This window comes from Podarcis tiliguerta (assembly GCF_965153285.1).
Source record: "Podarcis tiliguerta genome assembly, chromosome: 1".
NCBI lineage: Eukaryota > Metazoa > Chordata > Lepidosauria > Squamata > Lacertidae > Podarcis > Podarcis tiliguerta.
In genome coordinates, this window is record NC_139534.1 from 7,059,538 (window position 1) to 7,075,170 (window position 15,633).

The 15,633-nt window shown below is 45.8% G+C and overlaps 1 protein-coding gene across 1 annotated transcript in view; it reads left to right on the top strand.

Annotated features, from left to right (window-relative positions):
* Positions 1 to 643: 643 nt before the first annotated feature.
* The window catches only part of DYTN (dystrotelin), a 31,040-nt gene continuing 16,050 nt past the window's right edge, over positions 644 to 15,633 (top strand). Inside the window, exons 1-9 of the mRNA XM_083401721.1 lie at positions 644 to 681; positions 1,408 to 1,465; positions 4,370 to 4,444; positions 5,402 to 5,603; positions 8,246 to 8,331; positions 9,847 to 9,944; positions 11,610 to 11,681; positions 13,368 to 13,531; positions 14,481 to 14,592. Coding sequence (XP_083257847.1) covers positions 673 to 681; positions 1,408 to 1,465; positions 4,370 to 4,444; positions 5,402 to 5,603; positions 8,246 to 8,331; positions 9,847 to 9,944; positions 11,610 to 11,681; positions 13,368 to 13,531; positions 14,481 to 14,592 — 876 coding nt within the window. The 5' untranslated portion in view covers positions 644 to 672. The remainder of the gene's footprint in view (positions 682 to 1,407; positions 1,466 to 4,369; positions 4,445 to 5,401; positions 5,604 to 8,245; positions 8,332 to 9,846; positions 9,945 to 11,609; positions 11,682 to 13,367; positions 13,532 to 14,480; positions 14,593 to 15,633) is intronic.

Below are 15,633 nucleotides of genomic sequence, written 5' to 3' on the forward strand. Positions count from 1 at the left end.
TTATGGTGGATCGGATTCCAAAAGCACCAATTTTTGTAAGTTCCTTCCTAAGGAAACCTAATTGTTCCGGAGCTTGATTCATTACACTGATACTTTTGAGGCCACTCATCTTGAGAGTTGCAAAAGTACATTTTGTGTCCTTAAAATAATCTCTCGGGCTTTTAAGAAATTCTTTATTGCTTTAGGGGGAGTTTGCGAATTTGATGCAAGGACGGTAGCTCGCTGCCCTTTCATGTTTTCCTTCCTGTGTTACTGATAATGGCTCCTCTGCTTCTCGGTCTCTATAGCAGCATCATGTTTCTCAGCTACCCGGAGATGCTCAAGTCTCACTTTCCAGAAAGACAGGGCAGACCTGTGCGTAATGGCCTTCGGAGACACAGTTCAAAGATGCTGCCCGTTTTCAATTATTCAGAATCTCTATTATTAATTGAGTGCACTTGGGGTTTTGTTGCTGTGAGGAGAGAACAGTTGCGAGGAAGCTGGGCGTTTTCCCTGTAAAAGTAGTGAAAACTCCCAATTATTTCAAGGGCTTGCACTTATCCCCAACCCTGGGATGTCAGTTTATAACGGGGGGCAGACTGCTTTGTGTTCCTTGAACCCCCTTTTGTAGATGACGACCACGGAGGTAAGGTCTTCCCTTGTGTATGTGGTGGCAGCAGAGTGAAAGAAAGGATGACGGAGGTGATATTTTTGATTACTGTACTTTACCTTTTGTATTCTATGTGGTATTTCCAGGCTGCAGCAGAACTGCCGCCTTCACTGATCCCTCACCTTTGCACCTCAGGCTCCTGAAACCTGTGTAGTGATAAAGAAAGACCTAGGGAAAGGATGGCTTGTATGTGTGTAAAAGACCCAGGAAATAACACAAATGAGCCTCGGTTGAAACTTACCGTATTTTTTGCTCTATAAGACTCACTTTTTCCCTCCTAAAAAGTAAGGGGAAATGTGTGTGCGTCTTATGGAGCGAATGCAGGCTGCACAGCTATCCCAGAAGCCAGAACAGCAAGAGGGATTGCTGCTTTCACTGCGCAGCGATCCCTCTCGCTGTTCTGGCTTCTGAGATTCAGAATATTATTTTTTTCTTGTTTTCCTCCTCCAGAAACTAGGTGCGTCTTGTGGTCTGGTGCGTCTTATAGAGAAAAAAATACGGTAAATTATTAAATTTGTTGTGGAGACATTATATCTTAGTATTATTATTGGACCTGTAATAAATAAGAGGTATTACTGATCATTACTTAACACTGTGCTAGTTCTCGCTTTTGCTGTTTGGTCTTCCAGGACACGAGTTTGAGATCTAGTTCAATCTAGGCTGACCATTCTGTGCCCTTGCTTGTGTTGTGCTGCTTGTGTATTTTCTTGCGGCTGCTTGAAAGCTGCAACTTTCTATCATAGCTCATTTACTTACAGGGACACCACAGTTGTTTTCCTGTCTCCAAGTTGAATAAAATGGATCTGGACCAACAAGGTAAATATTAAAAGGTTCCTTGTGCACCTCAACAAGTTCTCAGTTATCTCATGCGTTGGCCTCCTGTTACAAATGGAATTGGATCTCTGTCTGAACGTTTGGTTTGCTTTTAAAGCAGAGGGGCTCTTATGCTAATTCGGGCAATGGGCCCACCCGGAAAAAAGTGCCCTCATGCACACACCCTCCTGCCTTTGGGATACGCATTTCCTGTGGCACACGTCCAAGCTATAATCTGTACACAATCATGCACTCACTTTGTCTCTCTGGTGGAATCCAGACACATAAAAAAAGCTCTGTGAAAAAATGCTTTTCAAAAAAAGTTATGACAAATATATTGAATTTGCCATAAGCTCACCATCGCCATCTAGTGTCACATTTGAATAATGCATTAAAATGTACTTAAAATGTTGCATTTGCAGCTGTATAGCTGAGTCCTCTGTCTCTGTTTCTGTCTGCCTGTCTGTTACACACACACACACACACACACACACACACACGTGTGTACATGCACTTACTTGAGAGGCTGCTCCCTGGGCTTCACTCCAACGTGGATGCAGTATCAGGGCTTACAGCTGCTGGGTAAACTGGGCAAAGAACATCTGGAGAAAGAAGTGGGGAGGGAGAGAGACAGGGCTATTGCCAGTGAGGCCTCAGAGTTCCTGATAACTGAGGAAGAAGACAAGAGTTGGGGCAGAGAGGGTTGGAGTGGTGAGCTAAGCAAGTCCAACAGAGAGTTGGGGTGGCAGATTTGAGGGTGAAGTGTGAAGCTTCTGCCCAACTGGGGCCCCAACAAATACCAACTGGTGGGTATTCACTGGGGGAAGAGCATGTGATGCAACACGCTGCCCAAAATCAGTGGCGTAGCGTGGGTTGTCAGCACCCGGGGCAAGGCAAGTAATTTGCGCCCCTAACCCGGGGCAAGGCAAGTAATTTGCGCCCCCCACCCCGCTGCACTGTCCCTCCCCCAGATAGTCCCTCGCTCTCTCTCCGCACCGCACACCTGGCACCCTCCCCTCCACAGTGGGTGGCGACCCGGCGGCTCGGATCGGATTCACACAGCCAGCACTGCAGTGAGAGAGAGTGAGTGAGCCAGGTAGGGGCAGAGAGCTGCGAGTGCGAGCATGCCCCCCCCCAGATGTTGTGCCCGGTGCGGCTGGCCGCCCCTGCACCCCCCACGCTATGCCACTGCCCAAAATAAGTAAATAAAGGCAGTAAACTGGGTAGTCCCATGGTTGTAGCTATTCGGGTGCAGCCTTGTACGCCTCATTCCGGCAACTCCTGCAGCCAAGCTGGTGCCCAACGTATTGCTCTGGTATCCTTTGGACCACATCTGCGAGTCCAGTCACCTGGGCAGCACAAAACCTCCATACACACTGCTCAGGTGTTCACCCCAGGGAGGTCACTTTGGTGCTGCTAATGCAGCGGTTTGACTTCACCCCCAGAGGCGCACTCCGTTGTCTCCGGAGACAGACAGATGCCAACAATGTCCCTATGAAAAGCTTAGAATCCTTTCATGTCCCTGACTGTTCCTTCCTTCAAACAGTTCACTCCCCCCCCCCCTTCTTGTTTCAAAACTGTCTACAGTAGTACCTTGGGTTACAGACGCTTCAGGTTACAGACGCTTCAGGTCACAGACTCCGCTAACCCAGAAATAGTACCTCAGGTTAAGAACTTTGCTTCAGGATGAGAACAGAAATTGTGTGGCGGCAGCGGGAAGCCCCATTAGCTAAAGTGGTGCTTCAGGTTAAGAACAGTTTCAGGTTAAGAACAGACCTCCGGAACGAATTAAGTTCTTAGCCTGAGGTACCACTGTATTCATAGGGTAACAACAATGTGATGAAAGTACATAAGAAAAAGGAAGGAGCATAATAAACAGAAAGTGAACGGCATTTCAGGTCACCATCAGTTCCGACGTAGGAATGCACATGACGGGGGGAAAGATTCCTAATAATAGCATGAGGTACAAAATAGGTCAACAAACATCTTCAAGCTAGCGAGTCTCTCAAGAAGAAGCCATGACTGAGAGCTCAGAGGTCGTATACCTTCTACAGAGAAGTTAATGAATGCAATAAAGGGGAACCATGTACAGTGGTACCTCAGGTTAAGTACTTAATTCGTTCCGGAGGTCCCTACTTAACCCGAAACTGTTCTTAACCTGAAGCACCACTTTAGCTAATGGGGCTTCCTGCTGCTGCCGCGCCGCCAGAGCACAATTTCTGTTCTCAACCTGAAGCAAAGTTCTTAACCTGAAGTACTATTTCTGGGTTAGCGGAGTATGTATTTTTTTCCCCCAGCCCTGTTCAGGGAAGTTTTTATTTATTTATTTATTTTTAATAATATTTATTAAATGTTTTATAATATTACATGTTTTATAGTTATAAAAAAGAAAAAAACAATACATACATTAAACAGACAATACATCAACAATACAATACAACAATACAACAAAAAACAAACAAAAAAACACATCCAAATTTCATATCTGTATCTTTCATTTGCTTATTTCCTCGACTTCCTCACACCTCCCTTTCTTGTATTCTAGTTCAAATTATCTGGTTCAACAAATCCTTTCCCTCCTCTTCAATTTTTATTCTATAATTTATCCTAACACAATTTAACTTTACATTTTCCGCTTTAACACATTAACACTTAATATTCATATAATTCTTAATAGCCCTTCTGCTAAAACCATATATCTTCATTCCAATATACTTCTAACATTCATTAATTTTGCAATATTTCTGTAAATATACTTTAAATTTTTTCCAATCTTATTCCATCGACGCTTCTCCCTGAAGCGTATGTAGCCTGAAGCGTATGTAACCTGAGGTACCACTGTATTTCCAAATGTATCCGGTTGAGCCTGCCTCTCTGCTTGCCTGATGTTCTGCATTCTCTTCACAGAGGCCCTGAATACCATTGAGAATTCTGTCTACAGAACAGCCCTGAAGCTCCGTGCTGTGCAAAGCCTATGCCAGCGTAAGTGTAATAGTCCGGCCTCCTGTGCAACTTGGTAAGATCCGAGTTGGATGCAGTGCTGAACCTGCAATGCATGGCTCTAAGGCAGGGGTGTCAAACTCAGATTCATCGGGGGCAGCATCAGCAGTTTGGTCACCCTCAAAGGGCCGGTTGTATCTGTAGGACTATGTAAAGGACATGTAAAGTGGAGGTTTCCTGTGTAGAACGGCCGGCGCCACTAAAGGGCAGACGTTCTCTGGCTTGTAGGCTGCCGCACATGCGCTGAAGAGGCGGCTTTCTTGTGTCAAAAAAAAAAGCGAGAATAAAAGGTGAAGGCTGGCGGCCGGCGGCGGCTACACTGGCCACATGGCAAGGTCTGCTGGGCCAGATTCAGCCTGCGGGCCTTGTGTTTGACACCCGTGCTCTAAGGGTTCAGCATATTATGTTTTCATCTGGATAAACAGGTGGGAAGGAGACCTAAAGAAATGAAACACCACCGAAGCTCCCAACCGGAGAGAAGAAACTTTCACTTCAGTTTTGGATTAACCTCAGTTTCCCATATTGTCCACATCGTAAACTGTAGATAATCTTAACTATTGTTTGATAATCAAACCAGCTTCATAATCCAGTGCTTGAAGTTAGCTTATTTCAAGCAAACCACAGTTAATATTAATCACAGTTTGTCCAAATTCAGGTGACATGACAAGCTGTAAATAATGGAAAAAAGGAGGATGAAAGCTTCTAGACTCCTCCTCACAGCTGTGCCAGAAGAGGACCGGAAATGCAAAAGCCTACACTCATTCCCACCATTGTGAAAACCATGGTTTATTGTGATGTCTGAACACAATCACTAAGAGTTACGAAATCTGAGTTAACTTGGAGGAGGCAGCCTGAGAAGCTGAAATAATGAATGACAATTTCTTTGTTCGGAGTTGAGCTGGTGGGACTTCGGAATTAATTTGTTGCTTTATTTTTCAGTCAAGTTGACTGACGTCTCTTCGATTCAGCAAATCCTGCCGAACCACAAATGCCGGGCGGAGAAAGAGAAGCCTCTCTCCGTGGAGCAACTCATGCGGCTGCTAAAGGAGCTGTTTAAGAGAACCAGATTAGAGAAGCCAGGCCAGGTGGACCCAAAGGCCGCTGAACTTACTCTGAGCTTCCTGACCTCTGCATATGACAGGTGACAACACAGAGACACCCAGTGTCTCATGGCAGATTTATGGCAGCTTCACATTTTTATGTAAAAATGCCTGGTTCATTTGTGTGTTTTTTTAAATCCATGGTTCTAGATATAAATATACAGTGGTTCCTTGGGTTACATATGCTTCAGGTTACCTACGCTTCAGGTTACAGACTCTGCTAACCCAGAAATATTACCTCGGGATAAGAACTTTGCTTCAGGATGAGAACAGAAATTGTGCAGCGGTGGCGCAGCAGCAGCAGGAGGCCCCATTAGCTAAAGTGGTGCTTCAGGTTAAGAACAGACCTCCGGAATGAATACATAACCAGAGGTGCCACTGTATATGGAAATTCCAAACTAGGGCCAATTTTCAGATCGACAGGTGCAGTAAATATCCCTTAGAGGTGATTTGGCATGGCATGTATCTCTGCCTACACATACTGGTTTGTTTTCAGGTTGCAGGTTATGGTATCATGGCCTCAGTAATGGGCTCTAGACCCGTGGTTCCCGGTGTGGGGCACACCCACACACAGGGGGGCAATTTGATTTTTAAGGGGGGCAATTTGAGAATCAGTTAGACCAAGTTAATGGCCTTAATGGGACGTGGGTGGCGCTGTGGCTTAAACTACTGAGCCTAGGGCTTGCCAATCAGAAGGTTGGCGGTTCGAATCCCCGCGATGGGGTGAGCTCCTGTTGCTCGGTCCCTGCTCCTGCCAACCTAGCAGTTCGAAAGGACGTCAAAGTGCAAGTAGATAAATAGGTACCCTCTGGCGGGAAGGTAAACGGCGTTTCCATGCGCTGCTCTGGTTTTGTCAGAAGTGGCTTAGTCATGCTGGCCACATAACCTGGAAGTGTATGCTGGTTCTCTCGGCCAATAAAGCAAGATGAGCGCCACAACCCCAGAGTCATCCGCGATTGGACCTAATGGTTAGGGGTCCCTTTACCTTTAATGGCCTTTTAGCTTCCTCCATGTGAATGGGAGTTCACTTTTTGAATAATAAGAATTACAGTGGTACCTCAGGTTAAGAACTTAATTCGTTCTGGAGGTCTGTTCTTAACCTGAAACTGTTCTTAACCTGAAGACCACTTTAGCTAATGGGGCCTCCTGCTGCCACTGCGCCGCCGCCATGCAATATCTGTTCTCATCCTGAAGCAAAGTTCTTAACCCAAGGTAATATTTCTGTGCTAGCGGAGTCTATAACCTGAAGCGTCTGTAACCTGAGGTACCACTGTATATGTCACTGTGGGGGTCATCAGGATTTTAGAGGTGCTTAGGTGGGGCATAACCAAAAAAGGTTGGGAACCACTGCTCTAGACCTAGGGTGGGCAACCTGTGCCTAGCAGAGATTGGCAGAAGGGGTGACATTGCACGCTTGGTTTCTTGATGCCAAGTAACATTATCGCTTACTGAAAGTAGGAGGTACTGATAGCTCAACGTCATAAAGCTACAAGAAGTAGCAGCATTGGGGGGTCTGTGTTTCCTTAATTGTGGGTTTTCCTCCCGTTTGAATTTGTCTCGCTTTGTACATTGACTTACTGGAGACCCACACCTCTTGTATTTTGTTGTAAATCATCTTGAGTACAACTCATTGTGGAAAGGCAACATACAATTAAATAAAACAAACTACATTTAGAGGGCTGCAGATTCCTGGCGCTGGTGTAGAACCTTTCTCTTTTTTTTGGTCCGGAAAAGGGACTTCAAATTCCAAAGTTGGGAGATAGCTCATTGTTATGTACTGAAGTTCTCACCCTGGGCCAGCAGGGGGATACTGTAGATAGTTTTTACTCAGGTCCACATATGCAAATAAGGGATCGAAAGGGACGTTCAGTTATTGGATAGTTACAGAAAGTTGTTACAGATGCATGGTACTGGAGCTCTATATAAGCAGGCTGGCTGAACCCTTCAGTTCAGTTCTGTTCTGCCCTGTGAATAAACAAGAGCTGTTTGAAGAATCGCTGTGTCGTCTGATATGTTCACCCACAACTTAACAGCCCCGATCTGGTGGACCACTCTGTCACAAGAGACTAGGGCCCTGCGGGACTTGACATCTTTCCGCAGGGCCTGTAAAACTATGCGTAATTTCAAACTGATTTCTAGTTCTTATCTTGTTATTTTATTTGCTGCTGTCTGTTTGCTTTCTTACATTCCCTTTTTTTTGAAAGGACAATGTGGGGGTAACAGTGTTGATTTATTATCTACATCTGTCACCACCGCAGTTGTCCCGTGAGTTAGGTTGCTTCTACTCCCATGTCACAAATAATAAGATGGTGCTAAATGTTTGTTATTTCTGGTAAATCCAGGGTTAAACTGGGGTTTGAATTCAGTAATTGGGATGATGACCTTGATTGGTGTTATGTACTGAAGTTCTCACCCTGGGCCAGCAGGGGGATACTGTAGATAGTTATGCAAATAAGGGATCGAAAGTGACGTTCAGTGATTGGATAGTTTTAGAAAATTGTTACAGTAACGTTGTACTGGTGCTCTATATAAGCAGGCTTGCTGAACCCTTCAGTTCAGTTCTGTCCTGGCCTGTGAATAAACAAGAGCTGTTTGAAGAATCGCTGTGTTGTCTGATACCCACAACTTAACACTCATGTAGCAGCGGTTGATTTTCCGCTTGCCCCTTTTTCTTACATTGTAGGAATGGAGTGGGCTTTATCCAGCCCCGATCAGCTGCAGCTGCTCTAATTGCTCTCTCAGGGGATGGCCTGCTTACCAAATACAGAGGTAAGCAGTATTGCTCTTTTGTATTTATTCTCCGCAACAAGTTGGGCTCAGAGTGCTGACAAACATATACGGTTTTTTGCACAGTAAGCAATCAAGTCTTGCTTAGCACAGTCGAAAACGTGAAAAATGAACTGCCCGCCCAAAGAGAATAGCAGAAATAAATGCAGTTTCTCGTTTCCTTTACATCTCTCAGTTTCCCTTTTTGCATCAGTAGAGGCAAGCAGTGCTGGATTTAGGGCGCTGGAAGTGGTTCCCCCGCATGGGAAGCTGAGCTGAGTGTTGCGAATCCTCGCGGCGCTTTTAGCAGAAACGCTCTGAGTCCCAGGTTTTTCCAGTGCAGTCTTTTTAATGTGAGCTATATGCAGGTATTTACAAAAACAGTCCATACAGAGTACCTGCTCCTTAAGGCAAACGAATACTCTCCACAACAGCACCACCATACCACAGCACAACCACCACAACCACCACAGTTACTGTTGAACAGGCTTTCCTTTTTCAAACAGGTGATAGCCAATCACATTAATCACATTCCTGCTGAGTCACTCTGACCCAGCACTTCACAGAGTATTGCATCATCCTGTTGAAGCCTGCAGACTTACTCAGTATCCTGCGAATCCCAACACTGAGGGGGTGCAAAATTGAGAAGATCCATAATTGAGAAGATCCATTGGGGTATCAAGTTTTGACCTCACTCAGGGTGCCATTATTACCCAAAATTACCGTTCCTGGAGGCAAAGGCTGAGTATAGTAAGGAAATGGCAGAGAGACAAAATCATGCCATGTCACTGCACCAGGGTGTTATAGTGGTTAGAGCAGGCATCCCCAAACTCGGCCCTCCAGATGTTTTGGGACTACAACTCCCATCATCATCATCATCATCATCATCATTTATTATTTGTACCCCGCCCATCTGGCTCGCTTTCCCCAGCCACTCTGGGCAGCTTCCATAGAAACCAAAAAACACTAAAATATCATACATTAAAAACTGCCCTGAACAGGGCTGCCTTCAGATGTCTTCTGAATGTCAGGTAGTTGTTTATCGTTTTGACATCTGATGGGAGGGCGTTCCACAGGGAGGGCGCCACTACCGAGAAGGCCCTCTGCCTGGTTCCCTGTAGCTTTGCTTCTCGCAATGAGGGAACCGCCAGAAGGCCCTCGGTGCTGGACCTCGGTGTCCGGGTAGAACGATGGGGGTGGAGACGTTCCTTCAGGTACACTGGGCCGAGGCCATTTAGGGCTTTAAAGGTCAACACCAGCACTTTGAATTGTGCTCGGAAACGTACCCTAGCTAACAGGACCAGTGGTCAGGGATGATGGGAACTGTAGTCCCAAGGCATCTGGAAGGCCAAGTTTGGGGATGCCTGGGTTAGAGGGTTGGGTTAGGACTGAGGAGACCCAGGTTCACGACTGTGTCTCATGCATTCGGCTCCAAATACCTGACCTGAAGAACGCAGGCTAGGAAATAACTCTCTTGACTCTTCAGGAATTCTGACTGGTGTTCTCTGGTGCCGGCAGGTCTCTTTCAGGTTTACGCAACCTGTGCAGGAAGGAGCGCCAGCCGGACTCATATTTCTCGAAACGGTGTGAGGAATCTGCTAACAGACTTACTCCAGGTAATTCAGCTACTGTGCAACATGGAAATGGAGAAATGGTGAATCTCCTGAAGCAGACCGGTGAGAAAAACTACATGGCCCTAACATGGATATCTGATTGACGGCTATTCCCATAGCATCCTTGTTTGTTCACTTCAGAGTCTCCTAGAATACTGAGAGATAATAATAATAATAATAAATTTTATTTATACCCTGCCCTCCCCAGCCAAGGCCAGGCTCAGAGCGGCTAACAACCAATAATAAAAGCAAGTTGAATGAATACAACTTAAAAAACAAGATTAAAATACGACATTAAAACATTAAAATGCAGCCTCATCACAGGAGGAGAAAGGAAAAAAAGAAAAAGGGGGAGGGAACCAAATTGACTCCAAGCCAAAGGCCAGGCAGAACAACTCTATCTTACAGGCCCTGCGGAAAGAAATCAGATCCCGCAGGGCCCTGGTCTCATGAGACAGAGCGTTCCATCAGGCCGGAGCCAATGTTGAAAAGGCCCTGGCTCTGGTTGAAGCCAATCTAACTTCCTTAGGGCCCGGGACCACTAGGGTGTTGCTATTTATGGACCTTAAGGTCCTCCGTGGGGCATACCGGGAGAGGCAGTCCCTTAGGTACGAGGGTCCTAGGCCGTGAAGGGATTTAAAGGTCAAAACCAGCACCTTAAATCTGACCCTGTACTCCACCGGGAGCCAATGCAGCTGGAAAAGCACTGGGTGAATATGCTCCCATGGCAAAGACCCCGTGAGGAGCCTCGCTACAGCATTCTGCACCCGCTGGAGTTTCTGGGACAGCTTCAAGGGCAGCCCCGCGTAGAGCGAATTACAGTAGTCAAGCCTGGAGGTGACCGTTGCATGGATCACTGCGGCCAGGTCAGGGCAGGAAAGGTAAGGGACCAACTGCTTGATGCTGTGAAGGTGGAAAAATGTTGCCTTGGCTATTGCTGTAACCTGCGCCTCCATGGAAAGGGAGGCGTCAAGAATTACACCCAAACTCTTAACGGAAGTCAATGGCACTAATTGGGCCCCCACAAGAGAAGGAAGTTGGTCCCTCATCCCCATGCCATCCCGACCTAGCCATAGGACCTCTGTCTTTGAAGGATTTAGTTTCAATCAGCTCTCACGAAACCATCCAGCCACAGCTTCCAAGCATCTGGTCAGTGTGTCTGGGGCCGAGTCGGTGTGGCCATCCATCAGCAGGTAGAGCTGAGTGTGATCAGATAGGAAAAAATGAGATTTGCAGATCAGAGAGGGTGAGACATAAGGAGGAATGAATCAGCTAGTTAAGAAAGGACAAACATCAGATTCCAAGGATGCTTGGATAAGAGGGAGGCACTGTCACCATGGGCTCCCTTGGTGCCAGAACTCCTGAAGAGGAAGGGCTCTTAAAGGCTGGTTTTGAAGCTAAATCCCAGTCTAATATGCCCTCTCAATCCTTAGCCTCTTCCTCTCAGGATGGGAAGCCAGAGTCCTAGGTCATGACAATGCATTGACATGCCAACATACATGCACAGACTTAAAAGTTTCAGGGGTGACACCTTAAATAAAACCCATCATCTTTTGTCAGGGCAGAAATGCCTTTTTCACTTCCCTTTATTTTTATATAGCCTATTCTCATTCTGTGTGATGGCGGTGGTCTTTTGCTGAGGGCTTATGGTGACAGTGTGTTTTGCAGATCCTGGCAGTCGTGGGAGAACGCCGTAACCTGTCTAACGTGGAAATTGCAGTGCAGAGTTGTTTCAGTGGGGTGAGTTAAAATATAGTATCGAATGTAGCTTGGGTCATATATAACCATCTTCACTGGCAGAAAATGCACTTCTGAGATATATTACTTAATTGCACAGTCCCTTCTGTCACAAAACAGAGTGATTTCCTGAACTGTAAGAGACCAGATCCAATTAAGCTCGCATCTTATGGACTCTGAAGACTGCTATCACCGTCACAAAAGACATTCCATCCTTTTTGAGCAAAGATCTCAGTAGAGGCTTCACTGGTACCCTGGATACAGGGCTGGCCCAATACATTTTGGTACCTGAGGCGAACCACAAAATGGCACCTCCCTCCCCACCAGGGAAGGAGGGCCATAGCTGTCAACGTTTCCCTTTTTTAAAGGGAAATGCCCTTATTCCGAATAGGATTCCTCACAAGAAAAGGGAAAAGTTGACAGCTATGAGGAGGGCTGAGTGAAGATCTTCATTAGGAACAAGCGGGAAATAAAGATCTACATTAGGATCTGCTGCCTCTGTGAATCCTGACGCCTGAGGCGGTCTCCTCACCTTGCCCCATGGGTGGGTCAGCCCAGCCTGGATTGTTCCATGCAAGACTCAGGCTGGAGACTCCATAAGAGCAGAACTGAGTTGTTGCTTCAGCAGGAGAGCTGCAACTCTTTCTCAGTTGCTTTCTCCACCCTCAGTGAGAGCAGCCTCTCCATTTCAAGGACGCCAGCCTGATTTAGCAGCCATTGGCACCTGAGGTGAATCAAACAACTGGTGCCCCCTCCCAGCCAGGAAGAAGTAGTGAGCGAAGATCTACATCAGAAATGAGGGGTTGGGGTAAAGATATACATTGGGATCCACTGCTGCGGATCCTGCCGCCTGAGGCAGTCGCCTCACTTTGCCTCATGGGTGGGCCAGCCCTGGCCATGATAGAGATTAGCTCCAAAACCAGAGAGTTGTATTCAACTGAGTCATAGAGTAGACCCATGGACATCAGTGAGAGGGCTAACATTTTATAATGAATGATTTTAGAGTGTTGTTTGTGCTGTACTTTTGTACTGTTTTATTGTTGTTAGCCGCCCTGAGCCCGGCTTCGGCTGGGGAGGGCGGGATATAAATAAAATTTATTATTATTATTATTATTATTAGTAGTAGTAGTAGTAGTAGTATTATAACGGGTCTCTAAGTATATCTTGAGGGACGCGGGTGGCGCTGTGGGTTAAAGCACAGAGCCTAGGACTTGCTGATCAGAAGGTCAGCGATTCGAATCCCCGCAACGGGGTGAGCTCCCGTTGTTTGGTCCCTGTTCCTGCCACCCTAGCAGTTCGAAAGCACGTCAAAGTGCAAGTAGATAAATAGGTACCGGTCTGGCGGGAAGGTAAACGGCGTTTCCGTGTGCTACTCTGGTTCGCCAGAAGCGGCTTAGTCATGCTGGCCACATGACCCGGAAGCTGTACGCCGGCTCCCTCGACCAATAAAGTGAGATGAGCGCCGCAACCCCAGAGTCGGTCACGACTGGACCTAATGGTCTCTTTACCTTTAAGTATGTCTTATTTGGATTCTTTTGCAATTATAGATGCGATTTCAACACAGACTCGTAGAAAACCTGTGGTTTAGTTTTTAGAGTGATCTTTTCCAATGAAAAGCCAGACTTTGTGCTACATGTTGTGCCTGAGACAAAGTTATTGTTTGAGCTAAGGACTAGTGTTCTCCTTCAGGTTCTGTGTTCTGCAGTTGATGAAGAGAGGTTCTTAGCTTGGCTCCAGTCTGAACCTGCCATCCTTCTCTGGCTCCCCACCTGCTACAGATTGTCAGCAACAGAAATGGTCAAACACCAGGTCAAATGTAACATCTGCAAGAGCTTTCCCATCACTGGACTAAGGTGTGTTGTATCATAATAACTAGGCCAGTGCTATTCAAAGATTCAGCCGCTTAATTGCACAAAAAATCTAGTTTTGAGGGGTGGCTGAATCTAGTTTCATGGAGGTATAGGAAATTCTCGTTTGGTGTTTATTGTTTCATTTACCCATGGATATTCCTCTCAAGTGAATTGAGCCGTTTCTGTGAATCTCCCACTAGGGATGGGAGGATAAGTCAGTTTCTCATTTTATTTCTCATTTTTTTCCAATCTTAAATTCAGTTCTCCACATTTCTGCAGCAATTTGCAGGTGTTTTTTTTTAATCCCTCCTGAAAACTATTCAACATTTTAGTGCAGATTTCTCCTAACAAACATATTTCTGTATATAGTGTTAACAAATGTGCACATTTTCCCCAAGCAGTTTCTCTTAGTGTAAAACATTCCTGAATATTACTTTCACTAGTATCTTCATTTTGATGCACATCCCGCCCCCGGTAATATGTGTGTTTTTGTAAACATTGGCTGGAGAACTGCACCACAAATTCAGATACCGTATTTTTCGCTCTATAAGACGCACCAGACCACAAGACTCATCTAGTTTTTGGAGGAGGAAAACAAGAAAAAAAATATTCTGAATCTCAGAAGCCAGAACAGCAAGAGGGATCGCTGCGCAGTGAAAGCAGCAATCCCTCTTGCTGTTCTGGCTTCTGTGATAGCTGTGCAGCCTGCATTCGCTCCATAAGACGCACACACATTTCCCCTTACTTTTTAGGAGGGAAAAAGTGAGTCTTATAGAGCAAAAAAAACGGTAAGTGTGAATTTGGAAGGATGGATGCATTCTGGTTCTCATATTGATTTGATTTAATAAATCAAAGTGCAGATTTAATAAATTTGCTGTAAATGGAAACTGAATTGCATTTCTCTCCCCATCCCTACGGGTCTTTACTAGGTTTTCATTTCTTGTCTGGCCAGGTATCGTTGCCTGAAGTGCCTGAACTTTGACATTTGCCAAGTCTGTTTCTTTACCGGACAACTCTGCAAACCTCACAAGAAATCTCACCCTGTGATGGAGCACTGTGTGCCGGTTAGTCATGGACCCTATTCACTTCTATTGCTCAGTCTACTAGTCTACTGAATTCTGAGTTAACTGGGTGGTTGGTGCCAAGTTTTGCATTCTGGCATGCATCAGATTGATTTGTGTTAAGAAAGAGTTATTTCCTAGGAAATGAAAGGATGATATTTTAGCCACAATATATTGTTGCGTGCCACCCCGATCTCTGAACAGGGGTTCAGGGCTGGAGGTTTCCCCACCCCTGATCTAAGGCAAAGTGGGTGCCTAGCAGAAAGAGAGGGCCTTTTCAGTTGTAGCACCCAATTTGTGGAGTCCTCTCCTCACATAGATTCTCTTGACACCTGGTTCATTGTCCTTTTGGCACCAGGCAAATGTGGTTTTCTTTCTGAATGAAAGCTTTTCTGGTGTAGTGTTAATACAGCTGTTTGGGGCTGTGTTTATAATTTTGTGGGTTTTTAATCTTTGTAATACAGTGGTACCTCAGGTTACATACGCTTCAGGTTACAGAGTCCGCTAACCCAGAAATAGTACCTTGGGTTAAGAACTTTGCTTCAGGATGAGAACAGAAATCGTGCTCCGGTGGCTCTGGTGGTTGACCACAAACTTGACATGAGCCAACAGTGTGACGCGGCAGCTAAAAAAGCCAATGCAATTCTGGGCTGCATCAATAGGAGTATAGCATCTAGATCAAGGGAAGTAATAGTGGCACTGTATTCTGCTCTGGTCAGACCTCACCTGGAGTACTGTGTCCAGTTCTGGGCACCACAGTTCAAGAAGGACACTGACAAACTGGAACGTGTCCAGAGGAGGGCAACCAAAATGGTCAAAGGCCTGGAAACGATGCCTTATAAGGAATGGCTAAGGGAGCTGGGCATGTTTAGCCTGGAGAAGAGGAGGTTAAGGGGTGATATGATAGCCATGTTCAAATATATAAAAGGATGTCACATAGAGGAGGGAGAAAGGTTGTTTTCTGCTGCTCCAGAGAAGCGGACACGGAGCAATGGATCCAAACTACAAGAAAGAAGATTCCACCTAAACATTAGGAAGAACTTC